This window comes from Lemur catta, chromosome 25 (genome assembly GCF_020740605.2).
Source record: "Lemur catta isolate mLemCat1 chromosome 25, mLemCat1.pri, whole genome shotgun sequence".
NCBI classification, from domain to species: Eukaryota; Metazoa; Chordata; class Mammalia; order Primates; family Lemuridae; genus Lemur; species Lemur catta.
The window spans coordinates 8,263,703-8,282,448 of NC_059152.1; the positions used below are offsets into that span (position 1 = coordinate 8,263,703).

Genomic DNA, 18,746 nt, shown 5'->3' on the forward strand with positions numbered 1-18,746 from the left:
ACCAGATAATCTCCCATAAAATAAAAGAGAAAAAGAGAGTGAAGGAAAAAAGAAAAGATAAAATCAGAAGATCAAATCAGAAGATCCAATATTGAACTAAAAGAAGCTCCAGAAAGAGAAAAACAGAAGAAAATGAGGTGGAGAAAATTACAAAAGAAATAATTCAAGGCAGTTTTCTAGTTTTAAAAAAGCTTACTTAGTTTAAAAAACTACTTTTTCTGTGTCAGCCATAATTCCTTGCCTAGAATTATGGTATAACAAGTGCTAAACAAGCGTTTGTTGATTTAAATTAAATGGAAAGCCATCCTAATCCCACCAAGACAGGCTATCTCAGTTAGGATTCTTTAAAGAGTACCAAGACCATAAGTATTTGTCACATAATCTAAGTACAGAACTTACAGATTTTTACAATTTTCCTATCTATTGCCTTGCTACTTTACATGCATAATGCAATAGCGGTATTTCAGGCCTTATTTTTATTGAGTCTTCCTTGAAGCTCACAACGTAGATTTCTTAGAAAAAACAGACTTTCTTTTCTTGTTCATATTTCATTGGTTTATGAAATATTTAACTGACATTACCAAGAACAATTGGCACAAGCAGGGTTGGAAACAAACACATCTAAATCTTGGCTGGCATATACCTCAACTGGTAGGAACCGAAGGGCTTGGGTGTGCCGGACAGTAACTGCCAGCCTTGGGCCTTCAGCCTGCCAAGGGCATCAGTGAGCATGAGGAATGAGGACATTAGACCGTCCAATCAGTTAAGTGGAAGTCAGCGAGGAGACCGTCTACTCCACTTTGTTTGTGTGCCAAGAAGAGGTCTCTGGCAGAAACGGCTTTGTGTTCATCATCTCTCTTGGGTTCATTTGCGGTCAAGGGCATACCTAGGCAAGCCAGCTGACATAGCTCAGGGCACAGCCTGTGGTCATAAAACAGCGCCAAGGCTCACTGGCCCAGGGAGCCAGTCGTCTTGGTCTCATTAGAACCAAGATCCACCAACCTAAGCTGTGATCCCCTGGCCACGAGTCCTCAACAGCCAGCAGAGCTCTGCCAGGCCCTGAAGTCCACCCTTTTCCATCTCCAGGGGGGGATCCCCACTCCCCTCCCCATTTCCAGCAACCTGGGCATCAATATCAAGCCCTGTCTGTGGCCTACCCCTCTACAACCATCAGGCTTTGAAGGAGTCAAATGCAGATTGTCAGAGATGAACGAAGTCTTCTGTCCAGTTAGCTTTAGATGGCCCCTTCCACAGCATGAATTATTTTTCTATCCTTTTGGGCATACTCAAGGGACCAGCATCACTTTATAGCCACCACAATCACAAACACGAAGGAAGCCATGCTTCATGATCACTGTCCCTGGGAGAACAAAGACTGTTTTGCAAACAGGGGCTTGAGAAAAGCCCAAAGGACATGCAGCTGAAGTACTGCGTGAAATGACAAGGCAAACAGAAATATCAACCTCTCCGTTAGATAGAGCTGCATCTGTATAAAGCCAAAATGGGATCGATTCAGCTGAATTGGTTTCATGGCAAATTTAGCAATTTGAACATTTTACCTGGTGCTGGTTTGTGTAGAAGTTACATAGGACTCTGAGCACAGGGAAAGGTGGCAAGACTGTCCCCATGCTCCATCAAACGGGTAAGTGTGTTTCTCCTCTGCCAGTCTTGCAGGCTCTCATGCCTTTCTCTAATGAGTTTTCTCTTTCTTCTACGGATATCCCATAGTTGAGTACTGAACAAAGGCAAATTTCATTTTAGATTGACAGTAAGAACAGATAATAATGTCAAATTAAAAATCTTATCCAGTCCCCTTTGACTCTTGTTTTTAATTTTCCTCCTTTATCTCTGCGTTTTAGTGTGAAGTGGCACAGGCCGGAGCTATGCCCACCCCCTCAGTGTGCTGGGTTTATTCTAGTGATGTCTTTTCTTTCGCCCTCATGGTGGTTCAGTCAGTCCTGAGCTGAGCCTCCTTCTGAGTCACCGACACGCCGAGTGCCATCCTGGCTGGCTTGCATCACCCATGGTGGCCACGAGCCTGGGCAGGGACCCCTGCGGGAACGGTGTGTCCTGCCCGTCCTTCTCCTTGCCCGGCTCCCCAAGCCCAACAGAACAATGATCTTCATTCCCTGACAGTCAAGGACACAGGCAGCCCTCTGTAGCCCCAGCCCTTCGCAGCCAGCCTTCTCCAGGCCTGTGACCCCCTGGCCTGCTCTCCTTCCTTCTTCTGCCTGCGCAAGATCCATCCTTCCCCCTAGAATCAACAATGGCATTGAAAGACATTCATCTACAGGTGCTTCCTCATCTCGTTCCCTCTTAAGACTCTGAACTCCTGCATCTCCTTCTTCCTCCCGTGCTAGAGGGTCCATTAGAGAAGCGGAAACATGAACTTCCTTGTGCTGGCGTGATGCGCTGTAAAGATGGCCTCAGGGAGAAAATACGTAAGGAGTTAACACTATTCGTATCATAGCCAAAATGTGTTAGATGTGCCCAACCAATGACTGCCTCTGCCTGATCACAAAGACAATTCCAATTTGGGGCAAAATGTTTAAAAAATAAGTGTCCATGAGTTCTCTTCAAGTACCCATCCTTCTCCATCACCACTTTCTTCCCCCCACAAAAAGACGTAGTGACTTCCTTCTCTTACTCAGCGAGTGACAGAATGCCTCAGCCAACCCCCCTAGAATTGGGCCTTCAGGTCAGGTGATCCCAACATTACCTTCGGTGTAGAACCATCGATTCAAACTTAACATGAGCAGAAGGAATAATCTATGATGCCAGATCACCGTGCAACATTTTCTTCAATGGACTAAAGCAACAGGTTGAAGAGCTTTCATAGAAAGATATTTATTAAAAATAATAAATAAAAAAGCCCCTGCCTCCTTCCTATGTTTGCTTAAAAAAAAACTGGGTATAGGAAAAAAAGATGGTCTGTCTAAACCCAAGAATATAATAACACTGCCTCTCTTTCCTTGTTTTAGGGAATGCTGTCGATTTTTTGGAGACAATGGCTTGACTTTGAAGGTGTTTTTTACCAAGGCAGCACCCTTTGGTGTTCTTTGGACCCTCACAAACTACCTGTACTTACATGCAATAAAGAAAATAAACACTACGGATGTCTCCGTGTTGTTCTGCTGCAACAAAGCTTTTGTGTTCTTGCTCTCATGGATCGTTCTCAGGGACAGGTTCATGGGAGTGAGGGTAAGTTCCTTATTATCTGTCTTCTTCCCTCACTCAGTCATGTCAACCAAAACCTGCCCATTGGCTTGCTTAGCTCCGTGTGCTGCACCATCAGCCTAAGCTGCTGACCACTTTCCTTCCGATTCGCAGCAGAAAAGCAGCCCAGCAGAGGCCCGGTTCTTGGGGTGCCTTTCAATCCTTCTTGCTTGCAGACCATACTAGACAAGCATTCATTAAAGCACCTTTCATTTCAAGCATTTCAACAAGCATTCCCTAAAGTGTGTGCCAGTCGGGGACCCAGCCCGGGGGTGGCGATGTGCTCAGCTCTCTGTGTGCTCACCCCTCTCTCATGGGTGGCTTTCCAGGCTGCAGTGCCTGGCGGGACTGTTGCCCTGCAGCCTGGAGCTTTCTGCTGACACTGTCCCTCTCTGATTAGGGGGTGTGTGAAACTCGAAGGATCCTTCAGCATCCACGCATGCGTGCGGTCTTGGACCGTTGCCTGGGCCATGTGTGCACAGCCAAAGTGAGCCAGACACACTCATGATAAGTCCGAGCTATGGAGGGCCAGTTTCACTTCCTTCCTACCACAGACAAAGGGGGAGTGAAAATGTATCCCTTGAATTACCTCTCATTTGCAAACGAGACTTAGTCAACTACATTAAAAGATAGTCAAATTTAGCTAGTCACATTTCATAACCGTTGTGTGAAATAGGATAAGTGCACTATTAAATACCAGCTGAAATATGGAAGGGTCCCACCCTGAATGAAAGGAACAGGTGACATTTGTTAGAGCATGCACAGAATTCTGGAGACTTCTGCCTGGCTCCCTCTGGTGGCCACTAGCTGCTACTACCCCATCCTCACCTTGCCACAAACCGGTACAAAAAGGGCGTTGGGCCAGGCAGCTAGTGCTTTCGTAGAGGGCTTCGCTTACTCTTTCTCCTACAAAGCTAAGAGCCTGTGTACGGGCAGTCCCGTTAGAACGAACCACCCTGGCAACTGGAGCAGGGCGGACTCCCGGCCCTCCACCTCTGTCCTTCCCTAATTGTCCTGGGAACAATGACATCACCCTTAATGGTAGCTTCACGCCCACCTAAGTCACCCAAACAGCGGTGGGGACATGAGTCAACTGCTGAGTTGTATTTTTAGCTTGCAGTAGGGGGAAAGTTTGTTTTGAGACTTAGCGTTAATTTTGGAATAAAAACTCACTCCCTGTGCTACCACCCAGGGAAGCTTTCGGCAAATAAATGATCTAATACACACCTGCAAGAAACGCAGGTACTTCCAGCAATAGTGCCCCCGACAGCCGGCCTGCCCCAACGCTGACGACTTGAATGTCCTGGGCCCCGCTGCCCCTGATTCGCTGCCTCTGACTCGTGCCCTTCCTGATTTTATTCTTGATGCAAAGAGCCAAGAGAATTCATAGAACTTTTCGGCATGATCCTGATGTCCTAAGCAAATTCCAGATGAGACCCTGTTACTGGAAAGAGAAGGTTAATTCTGCTTCTAGCAGAAGAAAACAATTTTTTTGAGGTCAAGAGAAGGAGGTGTGGGGAAAAAAAAACTTGAAATACTCCTAGACTCATAGAAAGCAATATGGTGCTTCTAGATCTCTTCTTTGTCACCATGCATGGATAAAAGGGTCCCCCCAACACAACATCCCTGGGCTATGATGCAGTCTGGCTGTGCTGGCCACTGGATTGGTCTGGTGTGTGCTGAGCAAAGTTTGTGTTGGCACTAGGCTGGCTCTGAAATGACGCCAGTGTTGGGGATGGAATTGTGTGACTAGCAAGGCATGGTGTAGGTGCAGGTCTCCCTAATAATCATCACTCCTCTTAGACATATGTGGCAGATCACCTAAGAGCTTCCCACTGCAAGTGGTGGCGGATTTCCCTCTTGTTTTCTTCCAGAGTTCAGAGATCTAGCAAAATCCACGAGACACCAGCAGCTCGCCAGAGTGACTTAAAATTTCCCCTTGATAAACAGATGGAGATTTAGGTCCAAGTTAACATCTAACTGGTGCATGGGATCGCTCCAGACTCCACTCACAGTGCCGGGTTAGCTAGCACCTTCCACTGGGTCATTTCCAAAGATTGTGGAGGACTGAGCATATGAGCCTGAGAGTCGTGCAGACGTGAAAAGCATGATGAAGGCTCAGCCCCATGTTTGTGGAACAGTTTGCACGGGAGATTTGTGTTATTAAGGCAATTACTCAAACCACAAGGGTTCCGGTTCCTGGGAGACGTCAACAGGTTCAGGTCACGCGGACAGATTCAGATAGAAGCGAATGTGTCTCATGATGCTGGGGAGATCCCGGCCACTTGCAACGTCAGAGGGTGAGAAGCTGTAGGGGTGTGTGTTTGAAAGGAGCCCAAGCTGGCCTTGTGTCACCATGTGACTCTCTTGGGTGTGCTTTTCGTATGTATCCGGGCTCTCCAGGGCAGAGGTTCTAGTGCAGTGGCCAGGCACTCCAGGCTAGAGACAAGTGACTAGGCTGCGGATCTTGGCTCTTCTAAATGTCTCTGAGCCTTGGTTACCTCATCTTTAAAATGGACAGAATAGTACTGCTCATCTTACTGAATAACCGTGACAATAAAGTAAGAAGATGCATGCCTGGCACACGAAACTCAATAAAGGTCATCTTTCCTCAATGCTGTTATTCTTACTCTTCCTTCTCATTTGGAAGTGGTTGGTGGATCAACCCAATTCTTCTGTCGGTGGTGTCAGAAGTGGATGAACACTTAGGGAGGTAGTTTGTTGTGGCAAAAGCAAGAGTAGGACGAGAGTGAGTAGAGCCATGGTTGCAGGACGCCCACCTGGCTGCCATCAGCAGGCATAAGACCACCCCAGCCTCTGTGTCTAGGGAAATGGACGGTGGGATTCTCTGATCGTTTATAACCCCCCATCCTCGCAGTGAGAGCTTTCGCACCAGGAGGTAGGGAGGAAGGAGAAGAAGTTGACTTAGCAGGTCACCCACATGGGTCCTCAAACCCTGGCAGCACGTTCCCGGGGATTGTGAACTTTCTCCGAGATCCGTTCCCATCTCAGATTCCAGCTGATATTTCCAACAATCAGATTTTTTTCAGTGTTTCAAAAGGGGCCATCTCTGCAGGGTAACTCCAGCGTGGGGACCCGACTCCCTTCTGTGTGGGGGGCTGTCCGCTGCAGCCTGAGCCCAGCACTGGGGAGGACGCAGACCACAGGGAGCTGGTGGTACTCCCAGCCCAGGCCTCTCTCCACTCTCAGAAATAGGAGGGTGCACAAAAGGATCCCTCGGTTCTCTCCGAACTCTCATATTCCTCGAGTTGAGGAGAGCAGTCCAGAAGCTGGGAGGGAAAGAGTCCACTCAGGCCTGGAGCGGTGGCCCACACCTGTAACCCCAGCACTTTGGGAAGCCCCGACAAGAGGATCCACTTGAGGCTAGGAGTTGGGGACCAGCCTGGGCAATAGTGAGACCCCATCTCTACCCACAAAAAAAAATAAATAATCAGTCCTTTCTTTTCCTTCTGTAAAACTGCCCCAGACTGTACAAACCTAAAAAGCATCCAAACGGGGTTCTGTTTGGCAGAGAACGTGCAGCCCACCACCATTTTTGCAAGACTAGAAAGGAACGAGGAACGCTAGTGCAAAAGGTGATTAGACGTCATTAACCCTCCTTGTCTGCTCCCTAAGGCTCAAGGGTTCCCTCACCTTCCCTCTGAGAGTAGAAGCAGGGCTGTCATGGGGGTGCGGTGGCATGTCGGTGACAACTGCCTGGGTGACTGGGACTCTGCCGGTGGGGATGACAATGGGCATCACCACCCCGGTGGGGGGGGGAACGTCCATGCAAATGCTACACGGCAGCATCCAGGCCTGTGTTTCTTCCTAGTCTCTAGCTAATTGTTCCCCAGACCAAGTAGAGATGGTGGCTGTCACCGGTCTTGGTCCTTGTTTTAGGATAGTTCAGTGGGGAGCACTGGGGCTGGGGGGACAGGAAGGTGGGAGAAAAGAGAGGCCTGGGGACGTGAGGGTATGTCCCTGTCCTTATTGCACACTCTGACTCAGGGCCTTCCCCAGGGGCGCCCAGAGGGAGGAGGTGTGTGTGGAGCTTGTGAAACCACAGGACGAACTTGACCTTCCTAGAAAGTTCATTTTGTAGCGCAGGACTAGGCAAGGAAATGCTTTCATGCGAAAACCAGGAAACTCAGATATATTAGGAGGTAAAATGTAAAATATGCACTTATTTTTAAAAGATAAAACTGGAATCTTCAAAGGAATTATGGGGTGAGGAAGAAGGACTCTTGGGCTCTGTCCCCCAAAGCTGCAGGGCACCTTTTGAATCTGCTGTGCTCTGGGAATTGAGGGTGAGGTGGCAGCCACCAGCTTGGGTCAGGTCCCAGCAAGGCTGCTCCTGCTCAGAGAGTGGGGGACCCACGGCCAGGTGTGTCAACCCTGTGACTTGTGGCCTGGGACCCCCAGGAGTAGAGTGGGAGGTGTCGGGGGCGGGGATCACTGCCCCCAGCCCTGCCTGCAGGGAGGAACCGAAGGGGCCACACGGGCTGCTCTGGTATTTGCCTCCTCCTCCTCCTCGTTGGCCAGCCACAGTCTCATTTCCTCCCCCTGCCTCCTCCCCCTGCTCTTCTGCAAAGCTCGGGCCGAAGCTTTTAGCCATTTATTATTTAATCAATAGAGAAGAGAGAGGAAGAGGTTGGAAATCTGCCCATCAAGTCTTCAGGAAAAAATGACCCCTTGTTCTCCTTCATTTCCTCAAACTTCAGCCCAGCCATGAGTTTGGAAAGACTCAAGTATCTTCGGAGATGCACCAAATCATCTGAAATTTTGCCATCTCCTTCCTTTCCTTCTTTCCTCTGTTTCTCTTTCTTTTTCTCGCCGGTCCCTCCGATGCTTAGCCAGGCTGGAACATTCCTGCAGCACCTTTGCATTCCCTATGCTCCGGAGCAGTAACCAACCCCTTTCCCTGCCTGCCTTGTTACTTTTCTTTTTCTTATTCTCTTGCTGGGTGGGGCAGGTGGAATTCACTTACTGTCTTGCTATCTCTGTTTCTTTCTCTTAATGAACAGTTGTACACGGGACATGTAGCATTTGAATCTGAAATCTATGCATATTTGCATATGCGCGATGCAGAACAATGCATTCCAAACGAGTCGCTAAACCAGAGAGAACAAGTAGACAGATTGGGCCGGCTCTTTCTCTAGGACATCATACCCACCTGCCCTCCCGAGGGCCCCTGTGTTACGGGCATCATATGGAAATAGCACGTGAGGTCTACACTAGGGGAAGTATATAACTCGGACACACTGGGCGAGATTCAACCACATTACTTTTTACTAATCCAAAAATCGTATATTTAAACCACTCTAAGAGTACATAGTTGGCAATGGCTTACTATGTACGTGAAAGAGACTTTCCTGTTTATATACACGAGCACCAACTTTGCAATCAGACAGACCTGAAGTGTGTGTCTCTGCTCTTTCACACAACAGCTGTGTGACTTTGAGCAAGTCATGTAACCTCTCTGAGCCCAGGTTTTCATGTCTATAAAATGAGGGAGAATGACAAGATCTACCTATTTGGAGGCTAACATGAGAAATAGCCAGAAAACACTTATCCTATGACCACTCGGTAAATCTTAGTTATTTGGTATTGCTGTAGACTGCTGAAGCCAGTTTTGAGTGATCTGTAAAGAGGGATAAAACTCTTAATAAATCCTGCAGCCGAAACTTCTGCCGCATACATTTGTTCTGCTGACAACACCCCCTCCCCACCTCCCACCCAGTGACATTTACGCAGCTCCCCGGCTATTTCAGATGGGTCCTTGTGCTTATTCTCTGTGCTGGTGAATAGTGTCCTAAGAAGTTTATCTCCTATTTACGCGGGCAATTGTACTTTGCACAACAGTAACGTGTGCTATAGCCATGAAGCTGTCCACCCCAGCCTAGAAGTCGGTATCTGGCCAGGGACAGTATGGAGGGCAGTTGCTGGGGGTGGGGTGGCGCAGGCCCGTGGCCGGTAAGGACAGGAACCGCACCTCCAGGGTGAGGACATGGTTTGTAGCCCCAATTGGCAGGTGAACTTATGGCAGGCCCCGCGCAGCTGGCATGGAAAATGGGGACAAGAACTGCTGTCCTCGTGGTGCCTTCCCTGTTGAGATATGAAATACAGAAAGCCAAGGTCACAGGACGTACTTTCAGAAGGTGGGGACAGAACTCAGGTCACTTCCAGCTGCTGCCCAGGGACTGTCTGCCAGGCCTTGTCATGCCCAAATAACCTGCGGGTGGAATTTGCACAACCACCTCGCTCTCAAGTTCCCAACAGTCCCAGGAGGGGCCACCCCTGGCGCTAAGCTGCTCCTTGCGGGGACAGTTTCCAGTTCTTCGGTCACGCCAGGCTTTGCCAAGTGCCCCTTTTAACAACAGCAGCATAAAACGTAGACACGGGCCTTTGCCTATGTCTGTCCCAGGGAAGAGCGGAAAGGAGACCCCGCTCTCCCCCCACAGGGCTGAGCCCCACGCGCGTTTGCAGCTCGTTGGCACGTGGGTGGTCCCCGACGCCCCCCAGGCCCCTGACCGCTTTCTCTCCCGTCTGTCCAGATCGTGGCCGCCATCCTCGCCATCGCTGGCATCGTGATGATGACGTACGCCGACGGCTTCCACAGCCACTCGGTCATCGGCATCGCGCTGGTGGTGGGCTCCGCGTCCGTGTCTGCCCTCTACAAGGTACGCGCGGGAGCGGGGTCCCCAACCCCACGTGGCTGGTCCTTTGAGTTGGGGGATGCTCTGGTGGTGCCCGTGCTTGAAGCCAAGTGCTGGTTTTCAGTGCACGGGCAGATGGACGCTTCCAGGAGCGCCGAGGTGTGCAGCTGCTCTCGGTCTTGGCTTTCCGGACCTTTCCATCCACGGCCAGATACCTGCAGCACTTGGGACAAAACAGGAGGTACCCGCTGGGTTGGCAGAGTCAGATTCCTGACTTCACCGTGTAGACGGGAACCGGAGGAGGATCAGGGCCCTGCGTGGCTGGCTCGGGGTTTGCTCAGATGAGTCCCCACCTGGGGACCCTGGGGGTGGGACATGGAGTCTCTGGAGCAGCTTCATCCTGCAAAGCTTCGCCCACGCGGTTCCTGCAGCCGCCAGTGCTCCCTATGAATCCGTATACATTCCAAGCACTGCCTTGTAGGCTAAAGAAATAAAAGTACAACTGCTACTATGAGGATTATAAAATATTTTTGACAAAATGTTGGGAACCCTTGGAAAGCTCTTCCCACCTGCAGGTGTAGAGGAGACAGATTTGTTATTCCTATACCCAGGTGCCTCGCTCTGTTCGCCCCCCGACTTGATCAAGCCCCCTGGCTGCACCCTCCCCTCCCCTCCTCCCTCCTCCTCCTGAGATCCTTCGTAGAGAATGCAAATGTCTTCAGGTCTCCGAGTTGGGAAACTGACCTGGAGGATTCAATAAGAAATGAGATTTTGGCTTTGAGACTTACCAGCCTTTTGTGGTGGACCCAGAAGGGAGGACAGAGAGAATTAAGTATTGCAGAAAGGCATAAGAAATGGCATCTTTTCCCCAGCTCTGTGAGTGCCTTGTGTTATGGTTTTTGGAGACAAATAACTCCGGCTTCTTATCTGCCATCAGTTCCCTGCCCTTGTCACCCACAGAGGAAGACACATCATTTTTTTTTCCCCTCTGGAACACCTCCCTCTGAGGGGACGTGATAATCTAGCATCATTCTGAGACTTCAAAGCCATTGTCCAAATGCAGAAGATATTAAGAAGCAGCACTCTAGTGGACTCAGCTAGCTGTGTGCTAATGAGGAACGGAGAACACGTGGAAACACAGTCCCTGCTGAACATGGTATTCTGTGCAGATTTCTGTCTTCGTCTCCTCGACTGCCTGCAATTTGTCCGCAGGGACTAGCAGGTGGCAGGCTGAAAGCCATTTATTTCCCTTCCCATACTTCCTGCACATATGCCAGAAAATACCTGAACGAGTTGGGAAACGGATGAGCGAGGAGGAAGCAGGAGAAGTAGGAGGGACAGCAACACAGAGACTCAAAATAGACCACAGGTCCCTGGACTCAGGTGGACGGGGGGCTTCTGCACCTCTAAGCTCTGCTTCTGGCCGCCACCCCTCTCCTCCTGGCCTGCCGAGCACATGCAGTGAGGTACAAACGAGAACAGGTGCAAGAAAATAAATGTTTGGTGCCTTCCCTAAAACCAGCACCATCCCTGGAATGGAGGTGATGGGATAGAGCAGGGATGAGAACATCTCTCCACCTTTGATTTATAGAAAACGTCTTTGCAGCCAAAGCCCTTTTTCTTGGGGGTGCTGGGGTTCATAGTGTGTTGTACGGGGTCGTGGCTCCATCGTAGGGGTCCGTAAGAGGATGTGTAATCATGGCAGATATCTCGGATTAACGGGGTGTTAAATCCAGCCAGACAAATCCAGACAAATCCAGCCCAGTGCGAAAATCTGTGACTCTTGAAGATGCTTTGTGTGTAGCCGGGGGAGCTCTCTGCCACCTGGTCCCCCGAGATTTGAAGCCGTGTGCAGATGAGCAAAGCCCACCCAGCTGACCCGGAACAGGGCACCCCTCCTGCGGGGTAGCTCCGGCTTTACCCAGTGAATTCTTCTTCCCTTGAGTCAGGTTGGGAACCGAGGTGAACCTTCATCCCTCCCCTCTGCTTTCTCCTGCAGGTTTTGTTCAAGCTCCTCCTGGGCAGTGCTAAGTTTGGAGAAGCCGCCTTATTTCTGTCCATTTTGGGTGTGTTTAACATCCTCTTCATCACCTGCATTCCCGTCATCCTCTACTTTACCAAAGTGGAATACTGGAGCTCTTTCGCTGACATTCCATGGGGAAACCTTTGTGGATTTTCAGTTCTCTTATTGAGTAAGTGGCAGTCGCCCGGCCCAGCACCCCCAGTAACCAGTGACTGACAAGGGGACTCTGGACACCCGTGCCCTGAAGGAGAAAAATGGTGTTTACTGTTATTCTTAACTTCCCATTGTTTTTAAAGATCTTTGTGTTTCACAAAGTAGTCTTTGAAATGGCGGCTCTGGATTCTAATTCCAGAACCAGAGTCACTGTGGTGGCACAATGGCCGCTGCAATTTCCTGCATGTCACCCACTAGGAATAGCATGGCGAGGACTTGGTAAACTCATGCATGCAGGTCTCTCGGAACGTCGCCTGACAAGTGGCAGTGTTCAATAAATGCTGTCCGTTTTCATTATTATTAACATCATCATCATCATCGTCTCCATTACTCGATGTAAGTCTACCGTTAGGCAGAAAAGCCACCGAGGAGATGCCTCCCCCAGTTTCTGTCTAAAAACACACATCCCAAAGCCCCGGCTCACCATTTTCCCGAAGCACTGTGGCAGCAGGGAAAAGCAAAGCTGATAGATGGCCCCAGCCCCATTTTCTAGCACCTTCTCACTGGTTACCTTTTCCAAATTTCTTTTCCCTTCTTCAAAGCTCAGGGAAAAGAGGGCCTGAGTAGTCAGAGTGTCTGTCCCTAATCCCAAGTCCCTGGAGCCCCCAGAGGAACCCCAGGTTCACTGAATCAGGGCAAAGGGTCGCTGTAGTTGCTGTGACTCTCGCCTCATCAGAGAAACTGGGGTCAGGTAGGCTGGCAAGGAGGCAGAGCCCAGGCAGTCGTGAGTAACGTCCATTTCTTATGTTCTCTATTTCAGCATTCAATATTGTATTAAATTTTGGAATCGCTGTTACATATCCCACCCTGATGTCTCTTGGAATCGTCCTCAGTGTCCCTGTGAACGCAGGTAAACCTCTATGACTTTCTCTGTCTGCTCATAGACACACACGCTCACATGCACACACACACGTGCACACAGTCACACACTGTCACATTCGCACACATACACTCACACCCATCCACATACACACACTTGCACATACACACAAGCACACACACGTCCACTCACCACATGCACACACACTTGCACACACACAAACACATACTCTTAACATACACATTCACATATATTCTTGCTGTGCATGGTACAGAATGCATGTTAAACTTTCCGCAAAGAAAAGAAAAGCATTTAGGTAAAATGTTGATGTGTGTTACGTGTGCAATATTCTCCACGATGGATTGATTGTCATGCACCACACCAAGATACAGAACGTCTAAAATCAACCGAGTTCTAACTAGTGTGGGGAGCAGAGATGAATGTCATTAGTATTATTAATAAATGTAGAAAATTAAGTAGCAGAAAATACTTGAATTTCTGCATGTAACTTTCTGCGGGAGAAAACGTGCTCAGGGTACGATGTGAACACACCTTGACCAGCTGCAGAAGCGGGAACATCGTTCTCCTCTGCTCTGGGAAGAATGAGAGAGAGGTGCCCAGGACCTCACTTCGTGTCCCCCGGGGACGCGTTGCCACTGCACACAGTTGACAGCTCTCTTGAAAGCTTGTCTTCTCCTGCCCCTCACTGCCTTCCTTTTCCTGACTCGCACTGGTTTGAACTTGGGGTTTTCTTTCCAGAATCCCCCAGCCTCACCCCAACCTCCCTGTGCATCCTCCTCTCAGCCGAAGAGGGCTGTAAATGCCTTGTCCCCAGAGTGCTTGTGCCACTGCCTCAGGGCAGCCTCCTCCAAAGCCACCTCCTGGATCCTCCGAAGCCCAGGCCACCTGGCTCTGCCTCCCAGAGAGTGGGTGCCTTTCTCCTGTTCAGTGTGGTGTTAAATACACCTGAAAGCACCAGCAAAGCAACTCTCATTTCCTGAGCCTTCTCCCAACCCACATGTGCTGTCTGTGCCCCACCGTGGCCTGGCTCTTCCAGCAGGACTGCCTCTTGGCAGCACTGTGACAGACGCCAGGACACTAGGCTCAGGCCCGGCACCACTGCGGGCCACCTGGAGGCCTGGGGTCCCAACTCATGTGCTGTGGGCCCAGCTTGTATCCCCTGCAGATGAAGGGCAGCCAGCCCTTGCTACTTCGGTTGATACGAGAGCCAAACGAAGTAATCTGTGAGACTTTCTGCACTTTAAGGTGCAGAAAGCACCCAGGCTCCTTGGATAGCTGGTAAAAAGAGGTCCAGACACTGCAGGCTTCTGAAATATAACTTCTCAACATGCTCCCCTACGTTCTTTGCATCTTTAATCTATAGTCACACGTGTTTCTCTCTCCAGAAGGCATATTCCAGGTAAGTCTTATATATAGAAACCTATCTGAGCATAGGATATGGCCAGGTGTTTGAGAGATGAATCAAAATCAGTTCTTATTACCTACTGCAACTTAAGAGAAGCAGAGGAAACTGCTGCTTGTTTAACGTGTCAGAGCAGAGTCGTTGCTCAGCTTCTAGAACTCTCCCTGACATCTGTTCATGGGACGGGCTGGTTGACCATCTCCCTCTGTTGAATTAACAGAAGGTTTTGCCAATGTTAAAAATTAAGATAGGCCAGGTGCGGTGGCTCACGCCTGTAATCCTAGCACTCTGGGAGGCAGAGGCAGGCGGATTGTTTGAGCTCAGGAATTCAAGACCAGCCTAAGCAAGAGCGAGACCCCGTCTCTACTAAAAATAGAAAGAAATTATACGGACAGCTAAAAACATATATATATAGAAAAAATTAGCCGGGCATGGTGGTACATGCCTGTAGTCCCAGCTACTCGGGAGGCTGAGGCAGGAGGATTGCTCGAGACCAGGAGTTTGAGGTTGCTGTGAGCTAGGCTGACACCACGGCACTCTAGCCCGGGCAACAGAGTGAGACTCTGTCTCAAAAAAAAAAAAAAATTAAGATACAGTTGACAACAACAGCCCGCCTGGGACGATATCATACTGAGGAGGATTCTGAGGTTCAGGGAAGACCCAACCCTGCCAGGAGGATGCCCCAGGCCCCGCCCACTCTCCAGAAACGCGCATCCTGCCCTGTGCCCCAGCCAGCCAGGTGGGTAACCCCAGTGCTCTGTCTCCCGCAGTGGTTGATCACTACACCAGTCAGATAGTCTTCAACGGGGTCCGGGTCATCGCCATCATCATCATCGGCCTTGGCTTTCTGCTCTTGCTCCTCCCGGAGGAGTGGGATGTCTGGCTGATCAAGCTGCTCACCCGCCTCAAAGTGAGGAAGAAGGAGGAGCCTGCGGAGGGAGGTGCAGACCTGGGCTCAGGACCTCAGAGCAAGAACAGAAGAGCCCGCCCTTCCTTCGCCCGCTAATGCCACTCCTTGGAACTCGGTGGTGACGCCCTTGTGGTGACGATGGGGAGGTCTATTGCTGACGGGCGGAACCTCGGTTGGGTAAGGTGTACATACCTGTACAGTTTTGGTTATCTGCGGTAAGTTCTATGGTATTTATTGGCATGTCCAATTTGCTTGCACTTTTCCACATCAGACCTTCCAGTTAAGGGTACCAATTTGACATGAAAGGGGAAAGAACCTCTCAGCGCTTCATCAATGAATGTAAAGTGGGGTCGAACGGTCCTTGCATAGATCGTTTGGGAAGACTGACGTTCTTGACAAGCCAGGGCCAATGTGTTGAATCTTAGCAACCGAACACGACATTGTACACTGTGATTATTTTTTCAGCTATGGTAGGTCATATTTTGTTTTATACCAGAGCTGTACTCTTAATTTTAAGGAATTTCAACGAACCAAAAGATAACTGTCAATTAATTTGGAGGGAGGGAGGGCTGGGATGCGAAGAGTTGAGGCAGAAATGGATCGTGGACATCGAAAACCATCAGAGGACAGGCTTGTGCCAGGTAACAGGAAGGGACAGATAAGTCCAAGCCCCGGCTGGCCTGCTCTCACGTGTCTGCGTAAGATCATGCAAGAGAAATTACAGTGCCTTCTACAGAATTTTCGTCTTTACCTATGTGAAGCGAGGTGACGTGATAAGTCACTGGCGCCGTCTTATAATTTAGATGTAAAAATCTTTAGAAACAAATAAAACTATATGTGTGTGTGTGTGTGTACAAAAATGGCAAAGCTGATGACCAGTGTATGTGGAACTCGGTCTGCGGTGTACAATATGCATATAAGGTCGATTATGCGGAAAGGGGATTGCTGGTTGCTTTTACTTCCCGACCAAGACTGAACAATTATTTACTGAATCTGTAAACCTTTTTATGAAACTTTTAAGCACCAGGCTGTTTACTTACACACTTTAGGTCTGCCAGAAAATTCTATCTGTGATAGATCTGTAAAGAGGGACGGGGGTTAGAGTTTACTATTTTTGAAGTTTACATTGTTACATATGAAATGGAAACATTATTTTGAAATGTTGTCATAACCCAATGGTGCATTCTGTAACCATGGAGTCTTTTGTTTCTTGGGGGAAAGGGGCATTCATGACCTGAACTTTTTAGCAAATTATTATTCTGTTTCCATTACCTGTTTGGCCAAACAGATTAATAAAATATTTGAAAAAGAATTGTTGGTGTTGTCTTGGTGGCCACTTTGTTACTGTCCCACTACACAAGTCCTGGTGCAGCCCTCGCAGTTTCTGTTCTTCTTCACCTAGACTTGCCTTCCAGCACATTCCAGGCAGGTGAGCCAGCCCAACTACCCCAGGGGATGGAAATTCTTATTATACATCTCGGGGCAGCTTGTTTCACTCCCCTCCTTCCTCCTTGTTCCTCTCGCTTCTCCCTCAAGGCACCTGCCCTCTTCACAGCCCTGTAGGTGACTTTATTCTCCCTTTCCTTTGTAGATGGGTTCCTCAGCCCAGCTTACACTGGTCTCTTAGAGCTGCCCAAAGTGGCAGTCCCAGTCTCTAAATCCACAAGGTCTTCCAGCTCAGTCCCTATCCAATCACCCTATTGAGCTCCAAGCCCCAGGGAGCCGAACAAACATTTCCTTGGAGAGCCATAACATGAAAGAGTGAGAAAGCCCTACTCTAGAGCAGATTCATTTATTCTTCCATTGGGCATAAAAGACCATGAGGAACCAAACGAACTGAAAGCAGGGGCTTGACGTGCCATTTGCATACCTACGTTCATAACGACAGTGTTCACAGTAGCCAACGGAGGAGGCAACTCAGGTGCCCATTGACAGATGAACGGATAAAGAAAATGTGGTGTAGCCATCCAGTGGAATATTATTAGGCTTTCAAAAGAAGGAAATCCTGACACCTGCTACAACACGGTTGAACCCGGAGGACATTCTACTAGGTGAAATAAGCCAGCCACAAAAGGACAAATACTGCATGATTCCACTTACACGAGGTCCCTGGAGTACTCACATTCATAGAAACAGAAAGTAGAATGGTGGCTGCCAGGGGCTGGGGAAAGGGAAATAGGGAGTTATTGTTTAATGTGTGCAGAGTCTCAGTTTGGGAAGATGAAAAATTCTAGAGATGGTTGGTGGTGATGGTTGTACAACATTATGAATCTACTCAATGCCGCAGAACTGTACGCTCAAAAATAGTTAAAATAGTAAATTTTATGTGAGATGTGTTTTACAATGCAAAGCAGGCCATGAAGGGTAAGGGAAATAAAGAGGGTAAAACTCGCTGTGGTCCTTTCAGGGCATTATAAACCTGAGTGGATGTGCAGGTGGGTTTAGAGATTTCTTTCCAGAAAAAAAATGTAACCACGACTATAACCGCAGCCCCTCCCAAGAAGGGTTTTAGCCCTGGGATGCGCTGCAGCAAAGCGGGAAGGGGCCCATAGATGGAAAAGCCTAGAAAGGAGTGCCTGGTGACGGACATCAGGGGGGAGTTGTCTGTCCCCCTAGAGGCCGGTCTGGGTAGCGGCTAAAAACGTTTCTATTTTGTTCCTTTTCAACAGTAAAAGTAAAGCCAGGACTGAGGGTCCAAAGAGGAGACCAGGACTTCTGTCTGTGGATGATGGAGGCAAAAAAGCTCCAGCAGTCTCCAGCCCTCTCCTTTCTTTCAGAATGTGATCACGTGGGACCAGAGGGCTCGAAGTGACCAGCCAGCCACCTTGCCACCCAGAAGCCAGCGCTGCCTCCAAGAACCCATCCTCGCTGGTCAGGCCCTGAGCTCCTGGGCTTCTCGGGCCTTCCAGGATTAACAGCATTAGGCGAAAGCAAACTGTGGTCCGAGATGTACCACCCCGGAGAGCAGATGTGCTTCTAAATCTAGCCACGCTTGCATCACAAGGAATTCTTTGTCTTCGGGTTTGAAAACAAATGGTTTGTCCTAAAATTAGAGTGTGGCGGTGGTTGCACAATTCTGAGAATGTGCCAGAACTCAATACCATACATCCCTGAAATGAGTGAAACAAGTGAACTTGGGAATTCTATCTCAATAAAGCAGTTTAATAAATAAACGGTTGCTCCACAAAGCGAGTTAAAATTCCTTTACCCAAATCTCACAAGCAAAGAGGCATCTGCTGGGTTGTATGTGTTGGCTACCCGGTGCGAAATAGCACCTTGCTGTTGCTGTGGAAGCCGAAGGGAACAGAATCTCCACATTGGATCCACCAGGACACAGGACAGGCCGGGACGAGGTGAACTGGACTCCAAAGAACAGCCCGAGAAGGTGGCACTGACTGGCTCATGCCTGAAGTCCCTGCTGTGGCCTTATGCTGCCTGTCACAAAAGTCCGTTGTTCTTGCTGTTTCCCAAACAGATCCTTCAGA

General features: G+C 49.1%; 1 protein-coding gene across 1 annotated transcript in view; it reads left to right on the plus strand.

Annotated features, from left to right (window-relative positions):
• LOC123627460 (putative thiamine transporter SLC35F3) overlaps nt 1-16,573 on the plus strand; it is an 80,579-nt gene extending 64,006 nt beyond the window's left edge. Inside the window, exons 3-7 of the mRNA XM_045537017.1 lie at nt 2,982-3,201; nt 9,771-9,896; nt 11,872-12,064; nt 12,869-12,958; nt 15,122-16,573. Coding sequence (XP_045392973.1) covers nt 2,982-3,201; nt 9,771-9,896; nt 11,872-12,064; nt 12,869-12,958; nt 15,122-15,357 — 865 coding nt within the window. The 3' untranslated portion in view covers nt 15,358-16,573. The remainder of the gene's footprint in view (nt 1-2,981; nt 3,202-9,770; nt 9,897-11,871; nt 12,065-12,868; nt 12,959-15,121) is intronic.
• Nucleotides 16,574-18,746: the final 2,173 nt, after the last annotated feature.